Source organism: Thalassophryne amazonica, chromosome 20 (genome assembly GCF_902500255.1).
Source record: "Thalassophryne amazonica chromosome 20, fThaAma1.1, whole genome shotgun sequence".
In the NCBI taxonomy this organism is placed as follows: Eukaryota; Metazoa; Chordata; class Actinopteri; order Batrachoidiformes; family Batrachoididae; genus Thalassophryne; species Thalassophryne amazonica.
In genome coordinates this window covers 29822342-29840348 of record NC_047122.1, presented here as the reverse complement: position 1 = coordinate 29840348, position 18007 = coordinate 29822342, and the positions used below count along the sequence as shown (strand labels likewise).

The 18007-nt window shown below is 39.3% G+C and overlaps 1 protein-coding gene across 1 annotated transcript; it reads left to right on the top strand.

Annotated features, from left to right (window-relative positions):
- The first annotated feature begins 2025 nt into the window (after positions 1–2025).
- Positions 2026–16101, top strand: si:dkey-206d17.12 (uncharacterized protein LOC563108 homolog). The gene is made up of 6 exons (XM_034161098.1): positions 2026–2133; positions 4149–4690; positions 7665–7804; positions 12942–13176; positions 13302–13402; positions 14396–16101. The coding sequence occupies exons 2-6, from the start codon at positions 4326–4328 to the stop codon at positions 15361–15363; spliced, it is 1809 nt and encodes a 602-aa protein (XP_034016989.1). The 5' UTR covers positions 2026–2133; positions 4149–4325; the 3' UTR covers positions 15364–16101.
- The last annotated feature ends 1906 nt before the right edge of the window (positions 16102–18007 follow it).

Below are 18007 nucleotides of genomic sequence, written 5' to 3'. Positions count from 1 at the left end.
TGTGATCGTAGTTCTGCAGATAAACTCTTTTCCTAAGATCCAACAGGTGGCTGAGAAGAGGATCAGTCGCTAGATGAGAGCTAATTGGCCAAGACAAGCGTGACGTGACACTGGAGAACATCCAACCAGAGTTGACCAGCTCTGCAAATCTTTTCAATACCTAATGACAAAATAACATAAGACCTAGATATTTAAATATTGCGCGCCAGACACTGAAGCAGATCCTGTAAAGGGTAGGGTTGGAATTTAGGGCTAATAAGATTAGATTCCAGGGACCACAACCCTAGTCTGAACACATGATTGCTGATCCCTCAGATGACATTGCATCAAAAACAGTCATTCATCAGTAGCTGATATATCCACATGGGCAAGAGATTACTTTGGGAAACCTTTGTCAAGCACTACAATATAGAATAAAATTTACAAATGTCACTTAAAACTTTACTGTGCAACAAATACCTAAATAAATAAAAGCCTTATGTTAACTTTGTAAAAAAGTGGCATCAAGTTTCTAGGCTTGGAGGCATCTGGGTTGGACCATCACATAGTAAAATGTGTAATGTGGTCAGTTTAATCAGTATTCCAGATCTTTTGTGTGTGTGTGTGTGTGTGTGTGTGTGTGTGTGTGTGTGTGTGTGTGTGTGTGTGTGTGTGTGTGTGAGAGAGAAATCGACAGCATGTGCTTAAGACAAAAGATGAACAGGACCATCCAGGCTGTTATCAGGAGCAAGTCCAAAAGCCAGGGTCTGTCATGGTCTACGTCTGTGATGGCAGCATTAATGTAGAAAAGGACATTAGATTTTAGAGTAACATATGCTGCAAGAAGACATCTTTTCCAGGAACATCCAAACATTTTTCAACAAGACAATGCAAAACCACATTCTGCATACATTACAAAGACTTAGTTGCTGAAATAGAAGTATGGATACTGGACTGACCTACATTCCCGACGTGTCCCCAACAGAGAATGTGCAACCTGATCTCACGCCATTTCTTGATGGAATCACAGAAAATGAATTAATCTATCTTTTGTGATACTGTCACAAAAAGCTGTGTGTGTGTGTATGGGGGGGGTAGGGTTACCATTAGGGGATGAGGTATAAGGTTAGAACAACCCAATCTCACGGCAGTTTGTGGCGACATTACGAAAAGTACATTAATCTATGGGATCGTGGTGGGGGCATGAAAATGGGGCACTTTTTTGTGACGGGGGCACAAAATGTGGGGTGACAGAGAGGGTGGGGGGTTATGATTAGGGTTAAGGGAGGGTACACACAATGCTATGGTTATGGTTAGAGTTAGTTTGAGATTATAAATAGCAAAATAAAAAACTGCATCACAAAAATCAGGTGCTTTCTGTGATGGGGGGCGGGGGGACGTGAAACTGGGCTGGGCTAGCCTGACAACTGGCCTGAACTGGGCCAGATACTGGCCTCTCTCTCCTAGCCTGTGATTGGTTGGCGGCCGAGACGCTGGTGTCAGCTTCACTTTGATGGGGAGCGAACATAGCCTGACAACCAGCCCAGCTATGAATTGGGTCGGATACTGGCCTCCATTTTGGAGTGAGATTTCCCATTCCTAAACGACCAATAGGAGAGCAGCGAGCCCAATTCATACCCGGGTGGGGCCCGCTGTCAGGCTCGGGCTGGGTTAGAAATAGTAAAATAAAAAAACGTGTCACAAAAATGTGACATTTCGTGTTGAGAGGCCGAAAAGGAAAAAATGCAACATGTATATAGCCAACGGACACCGGATCACATGATCACTTACAGTAAAGGAAAGAAAGACTCAGAGATCAACTCAAACGACTTACTGTATTTCAAATATATATATACTTACTGTATTTCAAATATATATATACCGCACCGCCTTGAAATACAGTAAGTCGTTTGAGTTGATCTCTGAGTCTTTCTTTCCTTTACTGTAAGTGATCATGTGATCCGGTGTCCGTTGGCTGCTGGTTGGTTGCTGATGTCGAGAAAAGCAGAACTCTGTAACTTACTTCCTCGTCTCGCGCTGCTGCGCGTAAAACGCGCAGATCGACTCGAACGCAGAATCAGTTTGATCCGGACCCGATCGGAAAAACAAATCTAAGGTCTCGTCTGTGCTGATCGGACTTCATTCAGTGCGCAGGTCAGTTTATTTCTGTCTTGAAGTGAATTTATTCATAAACATTCAAACTGACCACACATGTAGAAACTGAGGACTTTCTGTCCCTGTTGTTTCGGATTTTAATCTTATTCTCTCTGCTCGTCTTTCAAACGTTATAACACGTAATTTGCCCAGAGTAGAATAAAGTAATAAGGTTTCCTGAATAAAATGATTGTGATCAGGATTCCTGACAGCTCATCTGAATCTCACTAATTAATCAATTTATTTACAAATTATTGTTTGATGAAATTATAAAACAAGAAATGGTGCTAAAAACCTCGAGCCAAAGGAAACAACTGTCAGATTTTTTTGTTTTTCTATTATCGAACAACAGTAACAACCAAATGTATTTAATTATATGTGAGAATTTAAATTATTCTATCAAAATAGCTGTAGATGAATGTTTTCTCAGCAGATTGAGTTAATTATCCGACGGTTTAAAGACAGAAAAAGAGGTAATATATATTAAAATAACAATCCCTAACTTTTTTGAAGGCACAACCACACAAAAATGAAAAAAATCTGTTTGTATGTGTTTGTTTATGCATATGCCTGTAAATGTATATGATGAACTTGAATAATTCAAACTTTACACCACTACGAATAATGTTTGCCATGTGAATTTAAAAGTCATACTGATTTTTTAATTACTGATTTTTAATTTAATTAATTTAATTACTGATTTAATTACCGATTTTTTAATTGATTTTTTAGAATACAGTTGATGTGGTTTTCCTATTAAGCATTGTTAATGTTGCAGAATGTGCAGAAAATAAGTCTGAAATACCTCAAGGAAGTTGAAGTAAAAATGGAAAAATAAGGCCACAATTTAACACAAAATAAAGCAGTCAATCCCAAATCTTTTATTTTGTATTATTATTATTATTATTATTATTATTATTATTATTATTATTATTATTATTATTATTATTAAAATATTATTTCTTGTGAAACTCACAAACCTATATTATTATGTACAATTTACAATTCTTCAAACCGATTTGTAAATAATTGTGTGCTTTATATATTTTCACATGTGTGTGTGTGTGTAAAGACATAATGCTTTTGCTTCTTACTTGCAGGTGTTGTTGTTGGTTTTTTTTTCAGTTCTGTGTTAAATAACCTGCAATGCATAAAGTATTTTCACCCTATTTTTCATGCTCCCACCATGAAATGAGTTACATTTTCATGACATGTTTTTTTTTTACTATTTCTAACCCTCTCCCTTCCTCTAACCTTAACTATAACCCCCACAGGACCCCCACCACCACCCTGCATTTCATAATACCGTCACAAAATGAATTTGTGCTTCCGTCACCAAAAGGTGACAGCATCACGAACCAGTCGATTAATTTAGCTTTAGTGATGTCATCACGAAATGACGTGAGATTACATGCTAATGATTACTTGAGGGTGTGTCTGTATGATGGGTGTCGAAAACACAGGTTTGATTGATGTTTGTGAGCACGGCACATATCTGGCAAAAACAATGTCCACTTCTGCATAAGATTTTATTCATGCTGTTCCTTTAATGATTCATTTATGCTGATACATTTATTAACTATTCTTGATTTTCCAAATCTAAACCAATTAAAAACCCCAGTTTTGCTCTTTTGTTATTCTTTTTTTTTTAATTCACTTGGATTAGCAAAGCAAACATAATGGAGCCAATAAGTGAACGAGTGAGTAACCCTGCAAAAATCTACTATATTCACGTGTGTAATTTTGGCTTGTGACAGATACAGATGAGGACTAGTGAACCTTCTATTTTACGCCAAGTTGGCATATTTTAATGTGCATGATGACCTGAACATAAAATAAAAACTGACAGGCCTATCAGGCTGCTTGTGAAGCCTTGTTGCTACTTGCAGGGTCTTGGTGGCCACTAGAGGCCGCTGTTGCTTGTCTGGAATTGTTCTTTGAAATCAGGAACTGGCAAAATAACATAAAAAAAATGGCTATAAAAGTAGAGAATTAATGTATTTTCTTCCATGCAGGTGTAACGTTAGCGGGATGAGATGAATGCTGATGTTATTCATCTCCCAGCTGTACATCCGTGGAGCAGAATCCCCAAAACAACCCGGCTGAACCCCACACAGACCGACACCACTGCATGGGCTCTGTCCACACCACAGTGAGGTCAAAACCCACTCTGTCCAGCCAACAGTGAGAGAATGGATCCCAGGGGGTGCTACATTGACCCTTCTCCAGACCCTGAGGACATGGAGGCCCAGTTGGACTTTTTCCTCAAACTCGGCTACTCTACGGCGCAGGTTCAGGCGGTTCAGCAGAAGCTTGGTCTGAACACAGACACTGATAAGTTTCTGGGGGAGCTGGTTCGGGTCAGTGCTGGCACAGAGTCCAAAAAGGGCCCGGTGGCGACAATGTCAGTGTTGTTGTCCAAAGGGGACACGCAGGTCACGCCCCCCACCCTGCTGCTGCCTGTCACAGCTCAATCACCTCAACCCAAAGAGGGGAAGAGTGAAGACGAAGATGCTCTGAGACACATTGTTATAGACGGGAGCAATGTGGCCATGAGGTGGGGAAACTTCTTCCTGCTCTAACTTTTGTTCACACTTTGAGGGTTTGTTCAGCGTGACTGGCAGTTTACTCACAGCGTGACACGCCACTGCTGTCAGGCGTACGTGCACAACAGTTTGTCCTGCTGACAAAAAGACCATTTCAAATATTTGCAGGAATATGGGCGTCATCACAGTCGAAAAAAAAAAAAATGTCGGAACAGTTGTTACCTGAACACACCGTGTCATAACCAGGCACGCCCGTGCACGTACAGTGTAGACTGGCTGCTCAAGTATGCAAATGTGAACAAGTGCATGTTTCCTTGATCAACAAAGAGAAAATCCCCATTTCAGCAGGAACAGGACTGACAGCATTTTAATCCCTGGAAACTCTCCTTTTCCTCTTCTTTTCTGTTTGATGTTTTCGTACACCTCCAACCTACCGACAGCTCTGAGAATTGATTATTGACACACTGTGTAGGCTCATTAGGTAACATCATGTTTAATTTGTAAGTATTCCTCAGCTCAGTTGATCCAGTAGATTCGGTTGGGAAGCGCTGATAAGACACTTTTACAATATTCATAACGATAAGAGAAAAAAACTCAAAAATGTTTATAGAAGTAACTTTATTAATTGTATTATCTTGCGCTAGGAAAGCTGGTTTAAAACCGGCCACCCTCGGGCAAGTTAAGGCCCTAAATCTGATCATTTCTGGTCTGCAGCATGCTTTCTCAATTTTGTAATGTATGGTCTACAGCTACTCCCATACTTAAGAATGAATGAAGTATGTTGTTCCTCAGGGTTCTGTGCTAGATCCAATGTTTTTTTTTCCCCAATTCAGTTTATTTATATACTGCCAAATCACAACATAAGTCACCCCACGGTGCTTCACAAGGGTAAGTTCTAACCTTACTAATGCGCCTGAGCAAGACTTTGGCAACAGTGGTAAGGAAAAACTCCCTGATGTGTAATTTGAGGAAGAAACCCCAAGCAGACCAGACTCAGGGGATGACCAATTGCTTAGGCCATTCTAAAAATAACAAAGCTCAAATAAAGGAAGTACAACAAAACATTTTAAACATGTAAAACAAGAACAGAAAGGTACAGTTGTGTTATAGTCCTTCAGCTGTTGCCGCCCAAAAACCTTCCTCACACAGGTTGCACCATCAAACTGAGGACTGCTGAAAGGGCGTTTCTATCTGCTGCAATTACCTGTGAAAAGATCCAATGATCACGCCTCAATCAGAGAAAGGGAGAGCAAAACCAATCAGTTGGAGCCTGGAACTGACAACTCTCAGAACACTATTTCTCAGCTGTAAAATAACAGAATCACAGACAGGATCTTTCCTTCGGTAACAGTCCCAGAATTTACAAATGGTGAGACTGACACCTGTTACATTATTAGTAACAAGTAATTCAGTCCAAGATTAGCATCTTATTCATACTAAAGAGAGAACAGATGCATTAATGTGGATTTGAATGCCTTCAGAGAATCAGACTGTTTTATCTGCAGCAGACAGACTGTTCCACAGAACAGATGCAGGGTAGAAGGAAGCTCTGTGGCCTGCTGTCTTCTTTATCACCTTTTCAACACACAGTAATCCTGCCTCCTCAGAATGCAGAACACAGGCTGGTACATAAGGTTTAATGAGATTGGCTATATAGGGAGGCATCCTTGGAGGATTTTGTATGTTAATAGTAAGTTCCTTTGGCTGCTCCCTTGTTTTCACTTAAGGTTGCCACAGCAGGTCCAAGGTGGATCTGCATGTTGATTTGGCACAAGTTTTACGCCAGATGCCCTTCCTGATGCATCTCCAAGTAGGCAGACCTCACACAGCCAGTAGAGATAGTGACCATCATCCCCGTCTTGTCAGAGTTTAAAAGTAAAAAGTTGCTAGACATCGAGTTTTTCACTGAAGCGAGGCAATCCTCTAAAGTCCTTGTGTCGGCGAGATTATTTGCAGTTATTGGATGTACAACTGAGTGTCATCGGCATAGCAATGAAAAATAATTCCAAAACATCGCAATATCTGACCAAGAGGTGCTATATAAGAGAAATAATTTTTCTCTTTATGTAGCACATCTTGTCATGGAACTGAAGTTCACTGCTATGTTGATGACCTGTAGATTTACATGCCTATTGATGTAGTTAATGTCGCTCTTATGAGCAAGTAAAATTTGTCAGTTAGATAATTGCAGTAAAAAAATACAATGTGTCATAGTTTTCAGTTTCCTTTCTCTAGTTCCAGTTTCATAAATATGCAGTTTCATTATTTTATTTATTTATTTATTTATTTTTTTGAATGCGTGGCCTTCCCGGGGGAACACAACCTAGTCAGTAGCTCTGGAGTAATTTGACATCAGTACCACATAATTTAATTTAATTTAATTTATATAGTGCCAAATCACAACAAGATAGCCTCAAGGCGCTTCACACAAGTAAGGTCTAACCTTACTAACACCCAGAGTGCCACATAGCCTGAACTCTCCATTCTACTGTTCTTTAAAATAGATAACAAATATTCACAAACAGATAGTTGTCAGACAGAAATAAAACTCAAGGTTGTTGCAACATTGCACAAAAACAGGATAAAAGATAAAAAAAAAAAATGCATGTGATGTACATCTGAACATGAATTTGAACATGTTGATCATGTTGGTGTGGGGACAGGAAACATCCTCAGATGTTTCATGCAAAAAGCAGTTGTTTTTTTTATGTGGTTTGGGGGGGAAAGTGGCTATCTGTAAGATTCACTGATAGCGATAACTGTGACTTACTTTATCCTGAGCAGTGTCTTAAATGCAAGCTGTCTGAAGACAAGTCTTCATTCAAATTTACATGGAAACCAGTGCTGATGTAGATAAGAGATTGAGTTTCGCCATCGACAGATAAAGGATGTTTCAGCTAAAGGAAGTTCTGTCTTCACTGGCAATTACACTGTTTACTGTAACTGCCGCGTTTCACTATTATGTTTTTCCTGGTGTCCTTTCAGCCACGGGAACAAGGAAGTGTTCTCTTGTTTGGGAATCCAGCTGGCTGTGAATTTCTTCCTCGACAGAGGCCACACAGCTATCACGGTCTTTGTTCCCTCGTGGAGGAAGGAGCAGCCCAGACCAGATGTCCCCATAACAGGTTAAGAAGTTTACAATAAATTATTTTGTGATTCATTGACACTGCAACAAATTGTTTAAATTAAAGAGTTATAACCTTGAGTTTGAGCTTTCAAGGTCTAAACTATCATGTCATGTGACAAAGAAAAAGGTGACTTTTTAATCTTTGTTTATTTATGAAAATATTCATAGCACTTCAATTTTTTCCACATCCTTTGTTACAGCCTTATTCCAAAATGGAGTAAATTCATTTCCCCCCTCAGAATTCTACTCACAACACCCCATAATGACATGATTTTTTTATTTTTGCAAATTTAATTAAAAATAAAAACAAGAAATCACGTGTACATAAGTATTCACACCCTTTGCTTTGTTGATGCACCTTTTGCAGCATTTACAGCCTCAAGTCTTCTTGAATATGATGCCACACGCTTGGTGCACCTATCTTTGCACAGTTTTGTCCATTACTCTTTGTAGCACCTCTCAAGCTCCATCAGGTTGGATGGAAAGCGTCGGTGCACAGCCATTTTCAGATCTCTCTAGAGATGTTCAATTGGATTCAGATCTGGACTCTGGCTGGGCCACTCAAGGACATTCACAGAGTTGTCCTGAAGCCACTGATATCTTGCCTGTGTAGTTAGGGTCATTGTCCTGTTGAAAGATGAACCGTCCCCCAGTCTGAGGTCAAGAGTGGTCTGGAGCAGGTTTTCATCCAGGATGTCTCTGTACCAGTGGTGGGCACAGATAACCAAAAAATTAACTTTGATAACAGATAATCAGATAACTGAAAAGTTATCTTTGATAAAGTTAAAACAATAAACCACCCAAAAATGTATCGTAAGTTACAGATAACCGATAAATTCCAGTATTGTCTCCGGTACACTTACAACTACTAACAAGTTGATTTTGAGTTTTAACACCACGATCGCTTTTGGCAACATCAAAAGCAACAACAGACCTAAACAATGAGTCAGCACTTCTGTCTTTGAGCATCCTGCCCCCTGCTGGAAGCTTCTGTTTACTACATGGCTTCCAGCGCAGAAGCAACTGCAAGGAGCTACAAAGCTCAACTCTACCCAATCACAGCACTGCCATCAGGCCGAGGTCTTGGAAAATAAAGCAGTGCTGAGTTATGGTTTGGTGTATAAATAAAATGAATACTGATAAAATAACTCCATTAATGTCAATTATGTCATTTGTGCAAAGTTAAGATATAACATATATCTTTTAATGTTGAATAATGCACTAATTCTGAAATTTTGTAACAAACACAGACAGATGGCATTCTGGGTAAAATGTGCATCTGCTCACACTGATTGGATGATTCATTCTATGTAAACCAACACGTTAATGTGAGGTGTGTCATGTGCTGGTGTTTACAGATAAATGTGCTTTTGTAAAATATGCCATTTTTTATTTGTAAAAAAAAAGGCATTTTCAAAAAAAAAGCCAAGTTGTAATTAGATCGTCTGATATAACCGGTGTCAAAATAAATAGAACAATGCCATTCGCCCTATTGACGTATCCCATAATCCCTTGCGCGCCAGAGAGTTGCTGCAGTCAAACAACATATAGAGAATCCACATGATGACAATTGTAAATTAATATTATACTACAAAAATGTATTTTTTATGCTTTTCATCATGTTAATAAGAAACTGAATGCATGATACCCTGACAACTTGCTAAAACAATTATAACAAATAATCTGTGTCTGCTACGTTTAATCTGCGTGGAATTTAATTTCAGACATATTATATATATATACATATATATATATATATATATTAGTCTGGAACAAAGAGGACAAACAGTGTTGTAAAGAACAATAATCAAGACGTTAAAGAGCAAACTTCACTTTCCCCCAGAACAACATGAGCAGAAAGCGAGCGTAGCTCACAGCAGCTCCCATTGAAAATAACGGAGAGACAGCCTGTGATTCTCGCATGTTTACATAAAACAAACGCAATAACAACATCTATAAACCCAGAGAATACATTCATGAGAGTTTTAGGCACAATATAAAAATAGTTTTATGTTGCGATGTTAATGTGTTGTCCATGTGCAGCAGTTAAAGTGCAGCCTGATCAGAGCGTTTCAGTGCAGTTCTCAATGGTTTTTTTGTTTGTTTGTTTTTTTTTTACTTTGATGTCTCCCATCGAGAGTTTTTGTAAATTAAGTATGAAAAAAAAAGCTTCTGTTTACGTTTTGCTTCTGGAAACATGAGTCCGACGTGTGGTTTTTGAATGTACAGTGAGTACAGTTATTGAAAATATCAGCCCATCTTCAGTTTGAATACTGCCATGAACACTACTGGCCAGTAGATGTCTGTAGAGACCTTGAAAACTTGCAAACAAAATTCCAGGTAAACTATGTTATAACTATGTTATACGTGCTATGTTTAAGATGCGTGGAATTTAATAAAAGCAAATACAATAAAAGCCTCTATAAACCCAGAGAATATATTCACGTGAGTTTTAGGCACTAGAGTTTAATGCTGTTGTCCTGATCAGAGTGTCTGAAATGCATTTCTCCTGTCGTGAATGTACTGAGATTACCGTACTGAGATTGCATAATGCACCTGGACACAGCATGCCCCACACTAAAACCTTAAAAATTAGCGCATTACTTTAAAACTAAAACATATATCTGATATTTTCACTTTATAAAACTTCAGAAGTGATGTTAATTTAAATAAGTTGTCTGAAATAAGTTTGGTTAAAAATGTATGCCTCTGGATGACTTGGGTGATACTGGCCACATATCAGTATGGGGTAAAAAAAAAGAAAAAAAAATAGTTTTTTTGGTGACCAGTTCTCCTTTGCCTGCAGAGGATAGAGCGGTTTCTTCTAGAAGCAGGTCTCCTCTGTTTGCAGAGGGTAGAACTACACATCTGTTCACTTTTGTTTACCACGTTAATGGTCTAAAAGTTATTGGACAAAAATTCATCAGAAGATAATTAGTCTGATAATGGTTTTCAAAGTTATCTGAAAAGATAATCCAATAATGAAAACTATCTTTGATAATTATCGGTTATTGGATTATCGGAACTGTGCCCACCACTGCTCTGTACATTGCTGGATTCATCTTTGCCTCAATCCTGACTAGTCTCTCAGTTCCTGCCACTGAAAAACATCCCCACAGCATGATGCTGCCACCACCATGCTTCACTGTAGGGATGGTGCCTGGTTTCTTCTGTTTGACAGCAGTCTGTGTCATCTACCTGTTGTCTACATGCGCTTTGGATGCCTTTGTGCATGTGTGGACGAGGTAATGGATGACACTGCTGACCACGCCTCTTTTCCTCCTGACTGCATCAGATTATGGCAGTATTTACCGTGTCAGGCTGGTTCCTGCACATTCTTGCTATGTGTGATGGGGGTTTAATGTTTTTTTATTATTATTATTATTATTATTATTATTAATAAATTTGCTACAATCTTTAAAAAAAAACTTTTTTCACATTGTTGTTATGGGGTATTGTGTGTAGAATTTTGAGGAGAAAATGAATTTCATGCATTTTGGAATAAGGCTGTAACATAAAATGTGTAGTGTTGTGAATACTTTCCAGATGCACTGTATATTACACCCTCCGCGCCCTACTCCTCCATGCTCTAACCTTTCAAGCACTAATCCCTGCTTGCACTGCTCTTGCAGACACTAAACAACTGAGTTTTCCTGTTGTGACCATATCTGGCAGAAGACATTTGGTCTCCTTTACCCTGACGGGCAGAGGTTACATTTTGAAACTGATGATTTCTCAGAGCTGCTTTGCTCGAATGACAGAAATACTTCATATACATTTTCTTGTAAGCAGGTGAAATTTATCTGTCACCAGGCAGGCATAGTTCAAGATAAAATCCTGTTGTGTTTTTTGATAAGCAGAGGCAATCATTGAAACTCTTATGGTTAGTGATTATGGGTGACCTACATTTACAACACTGTGCTGTTGCCAAGTTTTAAACAGAACTTGTTTGATTCACAGGATGTCGTTTCAGGATCTTTAGTTAATAATAAACCAGTTTATTCTGTCTCCTGGGGAAGGACCTAAATAAAACCTACCACAGCTTTCGGGAAATACCTGACATGTGAGATTACAACCTGTACTGGTGTTTTATCTGGTTCCTCCAATGCCGAGAGTTTTGACTAAAACTGGACTTTTGAGAGTCAGTCCTGCTGTCCTTTCCATGTTGGGGTGGTGATGGTCTGGAGGTAACAGAAGATCTTAGTGCAGCAGATAACTGAAGCAATCCTTCAAATGGTGATACAAGCACAAATACTTCCTTTTTTGAAAAAAACAATTGGCCACTTGAATTTTCAGTAGGCGGTCAGGTAGGGGTCAACTGAAGAATTCCACAGGGGGCAAAATTTAAAAATGCTTCAGAATGGTGAAAAAGGTCAGTTTTGGTTTGTACAGGGGTCAAAAAGTTAAAGTTGCTCCAATTTTGGTAAAAAGTGATGCAAATTATTGGTTGAGCTAAAAGGATTAATAAATAGAATAATTTTGACAGTGTTGAATGCTTGGTTTTCAAAGTAAAGGTCAAACAAGGTCAACGTCCATTGAATTCTATGACATGTGACACGTTTCCCCGTAACGTGATAACTAAGCATGATACATGGTCCAAACTATTCCTTTTTAAAACCCTATTAACTCAACTAATATGTTGCATCACTTTTTACCAAAATTGGAGAAACTTTAACTTTTGACCCCTGTACAAACTGAAACTGACCTTTGTCATGATTCTGTTTTTAATCTCATAACTCTATAACATTCAGTCATAGATAGTCCAAACTATACCTTTTTGGAATCTTTATGATTGGGCAAATAATGTGATATAGTTTTCCATATGATTGGAGGATATTTTAATTTTGACCCCTGTGTAATTCTTCACCCCTACCTGACTGCCAATTGAAAATTCAAGTGGCCAATCTTTTTTTTTTTTTTCAAAAAAAGGACTGTCTGAGGAGTATTTGTGCTGAATTTGATGCTTGTATCACCATTTGCAGGATTCTGCTCTAAATATTCTCTTATCTGTTCAGTTCCCCATCAGCCAGTAGAGGTTCGTTGGGCAGCGTCCTTAACGCCAAGTCACTCTGTTTCAATCACACATGTTGTGTTTCTAACCTGTCATCTAACTATGTGTTACGTTTGTTCTGAAGATCAGCACATTCTGCGAGACCTGGAGAGGAAGAAGATCTTGGTCTTCACGCCATCGCGACGTGTTGCGGGCAAACGAGTGGTCTGCCACGACGACCGCTTCATCGTCAGGTTGGCGTACGAATGCGACGGCGTCATCGTGTCCAACGACTTGTACCGGGACCTTCAGGGAGAGAAGCCGGAGTGGAAGCGCTTCATTGAGGAACGGCTGCTGATGTACTCGTTTGTCAACAATAAGTAAGTTCTGCTTTTCCTCATCAGAACATATTACAGCTGTTAGCAACGACAAACAGGAAGTAGCGATGTGATTTAAAGGGGAAAAGTTACATTCGTTCAAATGTTTTATTCTCATCCGCACTCAGGTTTATGCCTCCTGATGATCCTCTGGGCCGTCATGGACCAACTCTCGAGAACTTCCTGCGGAGGTTTCCAAAGTCTCACAAGAAACTGCCATGCCCTTATGGTGAGGTCATTTATAGACTCCTCCCCTCTTCCATAATGGTTATAAATCAGTTTTTATGTCTAAACACTCTGGCCTTAGTATGTGAGGCATTTCATTGTCATTCTTTTGTGTGTCAGTGTGTGGACACATTCTTGTGACCATGGCAACTCAAAAACAAAATAGCAGACACACTTGATACTTGCACCATAGGTACCTTCCTGTGGAGTAGATGAGATAATTAAATTTTGTGGTTGTTCGCTGCCTATATTTGCAAGGTAACGGAGATAATTTTTTTTCCTGTGAAAATCATAACTCCGCAATACATAGCAGACACTTGATATTTACACCATAGGTACCCAATGGGGATTAGATTAACTGAATAGATTTTAGTGTTATTTGATGCACAGATTTGCATATTAATGAGAACAATGTATTTTTGTGAGGATGATGCGATTTAGTTTACTTGTGAACATGATATATCTTGCATTATAGACACTTCATGCTTATACCCTTGGTACCCCTTGTGGTGTAGATGAGCTGATTTAGATTTGGGATTGCTTTGATTTGTGTTATTTGCATATTCACTGTTAAAATCTGATTTACAGTATATGGCAGACACATGATAAATACACCTTAGGTATCCATGGGGATCTGGATCAACTAAATAGCTTTCAGGGTTGTTTGACGTGTATATTTGCATATGAATGAGCATGATAGCATGAGCATAGGTTTTGTTTATTTGTTGCATATATACAATCCCGGTCAAAGGTTTGGATGCATTTGAAAGAGTGTCCACACCTTGGACCAGGACTGTTCACATATATGAGGATAATGTGATTGCTTTGTCATCAAGATAACTCATGAACAAAACATTTTATACACTTCATACTTACACCATAGGTACCCCCCGCAAAATATGATCTGATCTGATTTTAGGGTTTTATTGTACATATATTTATTAGTTTCCAAAGTGTATTATGTGTGTTAACCTCCTGTCTGTCCTCCTTCATTCAGGAAAGAAATGTACTTATGGAATCAAATGTAAATTTCACCATCCTGAGCGAGCCAAACAGTCGAGTCTGTCTCTTGCTGATGAGCTTCGAGAGAACGCCAAGAACCATCTGACATCTCAAAAACACTCCACAGCAGGATCCACTCCTGGTTCTGGACACAGCCTGTCTTTAGTGGAGGAGATGGCTCTCAAACTGACCCTGGAACAGTACAGTGACGCCACCAAAAAAGATAATAAAACTGAAAATGCAGTTCCAATGAAAGGAAGTCACCGTTCGGGCAAAAGAGTAACAGCTAGAAAGGAGAAGATTAGCCAGCACCCTGGTTCGGACCTGAGCTCCATGTGGCACGGTGGCTCTCAGGAGCAGCTGGACTCTGGATTGGGGTCTATAGAGAGTCAGCTGGCGGAGGCTCCGTGGAGTCACTGTGATCACCAGTATGTGGCATCATACGGAAGCTGCCACAGTCCAAGACAAACGTTCTGCCCCTCTAGAAGTGCGCCGTGCAGCTGCTGCTCCCACAGGCCTCCCTCGCAGGGGAGCGCATCAGTTTTCCAGCATCCCAGTATCGGGTCATCCACTGATCAAAACCTGGATGTGATATCTTACGGTACCCATCATTATTCCAGGTACGACGCGCCTGCATACCCGGTGAGCATGCCACCGTACAGTCAGCCAGCTGAGTTCCCGCACAGCCGAGTCCACAGTCTTAATCAGCCCCAGTACTGGTCTGACCCATATGGGGCTCATCCTCCGGCGGTTTGCAGGGTTCCAGCAGAGCTCTCACACTGGATACCTCCACACGCAAATCCCTGCGGAGAAAAGAGAGAGGTTGTCCGGAAGAAACTCTTGGCTATTTTTAATGCCCACTTAGTGGACGCTGCCATGGACATGTTTCCTCACCTGATGGATCCACAGCTTCTGGTTGTTGAGATCCTCATGCTCCAGTGTCAGAGCAGAGTCTTGAGATGATCTCTGGGGCTCGTCCGAATCCACGTTGGAAGACATGAATTTGTGTGTTACTGTATTGTGGTATCCACCTTAGAAATATAATAACCTTCTGAATCATGTTGTCTCTGTGCAGCAGATTTAATAAGAGGCTGTCTGTAGTTGATACAAATTGTATCATTAATGAAAAGCCTTTGTAAGATTGGGGTTTCTAATGTCATTTTAACCCACATGATCTTGGATGAGATGAACACTGCATGTATAAATAAGGGCACTATGTGCCAACAACTGAAATAATTCTGCAATGCTATGCTTGGGGGGTGGGACATATATATATTATATATATATATATATATATATAAACGCAGGTGGGGGTTCTTATTGTAATGAATATGAACTTTGCACAGCCAGGTCCATAAGTATTTGGACACTGTGATCACAGTATTTGTAATCCTGCTTCTGTGCATCACCACAATGGAGCTGAAATTAAACATTCAATATGTACTTGTAGTGTAAACTTTTATCTTTACTTAAGGGTTTCATTAACCCTTTAGGAATTACAGACATTTTTATACACAGTCCCTGCATTTTCAAAAGCCATAAGTAATTGCACAAACTCAATACAAATCATTAGGGCTCCATCACATTTAGCAAGAATCAAGCTGACCCAGACAGAATGTCAAAAAAAAAAAACATAATTCGTGGCACATCTGGGAGGGAATAAGAACTATGGAGGACAACCGTCTGACTACTCAGACTGCGACCCGCCCAAAATGATTCGTGCATGCACTGTGCTCATTAAGCTCCTGAACGCGGTACAAATGTAGGTGGAACACATTAGGATTACTGAGACAGCTGTCAGAACGCAGTGAGAATATGACAAATGCACTTACATTGCCATATGAGTGAGATCCAATTGTGGGTGGAGGAATATGATCCAGCAGCATTTGAGGTGCATTCAGGCACAGTGAAGGCATTCGGCCACGATACGACATGACGGATCATTTCGAACCGGCCCTCAAACACAATGAGATTGCTTTGAATGCCGTATAAATATTTAGATTGCGGTCAGACTGCACAACGTCTGCCGTTCTGTATTTTTCCACCTCGAATGTTTTGCACATGTTCAAAACTTTCAGGGCGGCCACAAGAATCTGCCCAGCTGTTTAGATTGCTCTCAGAATGCCGTCCAACATCCTCGAATGCACCTCAACACTTCTGGGATGTTGGCCAAACTTGCATTCATATGCCATTCGGCCTCTGGTGTGACGAGGGCATTATGTTATTTGTCAGTTTTCTTTCAACAAGTCAGGGGATGGATATTTAGTTTGTCCAATTACTTATGGTCTCCAAAAATGTTGGCACTATGTATATTAATGGCTGTAAATCCTAAATTGTTTGTACAATATTTTGGCTAAGCACCTTGAATTAAAGCTGAAAGTCAAAATCTACAAGCACATCGTAATTGTCTCATTTCAGTGCCACTGTGGTGGAGTACAGAGGAAAAAGTTAAAGAGAAAAAAAAGCCACTGCACTAATATTTATGGACTCAAACTTCATGTGCATTTGTTGTGCAGATGTGATGTTTCAATGACATGACTTATGAGGAGATGGAACAATGCAGTGAAATGAAATCACATTTTTATGGTTTTTCAAACCCTACATGAAAATGAGAAAATGGTTGGGTCAGATGATACTGGTTTGACTGTTTAAAAAAGTAATAGTAATAAATCCTGAATGCAATAAAAACAAACATTTGTATTTTTGTGTCACAGTGATTTATGATGCACCTTTTATTTGGAAATGTGTGCCAACCTGCCAGAGGCTTATTTTGTATTATACAGTGATGAAAGAAGAAGTATCCCCCAAATACCTCGTTAGAATCTTTATTAATTCAACACACAGACTAATGTTGTAATGTAATACAAATATTTCGGTGACTTAGATGTTTATTTTTGTGTGAAAATGTCTAAAAGTTATGTGTGGGGCAATTTTTCAGAGATGTCAAAAATCTGCCTTTGCCATGAAAGGTGTATTTCTTTTCAATTCAAGTCATGTACAGTAGTGTTCAGAATAATAATTGCTAATTAAGGCATGTCAAATGCAGAAAACAGTCACACACCTCATATACACACACACACACACACACACACACACACACACACACACACACACACATATATATATATATATATACATATATATATATATATACATATATATATATATATATATATATATATATATATATATATACACAGAATAGTGTTCAGAATAATAGTAGTGCTATGTGACTAAAAAGATTAATCCAAGTTTTGAGTATATTTCTTATTGTTACATGGGAAACAAGGTACCAGTAGATTCAGTAGATTCTCACTAATCCAACAACACCAAGCATTCATGATATGCACACTCTTACGGCTATGAAATTGGGCTATTAGTAAAAAAAAGTAGAAAAGGGGGTGTTCACAATAATAGTAGCATCTGCTGTTGATGCTACAAACTCAAAACTGTTATGTTCAAACTGCTTTTTTTAGCAATCCTGTGAATCACTAAACTAGTATTTAGTTGTATAACCACAGTTTTTCATGATTTCTCCACATCTGCGAGGCATTAATTTTGTTGGTTTGGAACCAAGAGTTTGCTCGTTTACTAGTGTGCCTGGGGT

Excerpts from the sequence above, each read along its gene's own strand:
- si:dkey-206d17.12 (XM_034161098.1), top strand. The coding sequence starts at position 4,326 with ATGGATCCCAGGGGGTGCTACATTGACCCTTCTCCAGACCCTGAGGAC. Across the intron at positions 4,691-7,664 it reads GGGAGCAATGTGGCCATGAG|CCACGGGAACAAGGAAGTGT; the intron begins GTGGGGAAACTT and ends GTGTCCTTTCAG. Across the intron at positions 7,805-12,941 it reads ACCAGATGTCCCCATAACAG|ATCAGCACATTCTGCGAGAC; the intron begins GTTAAGAAGTTT and ends TTTGTTCTGAAG.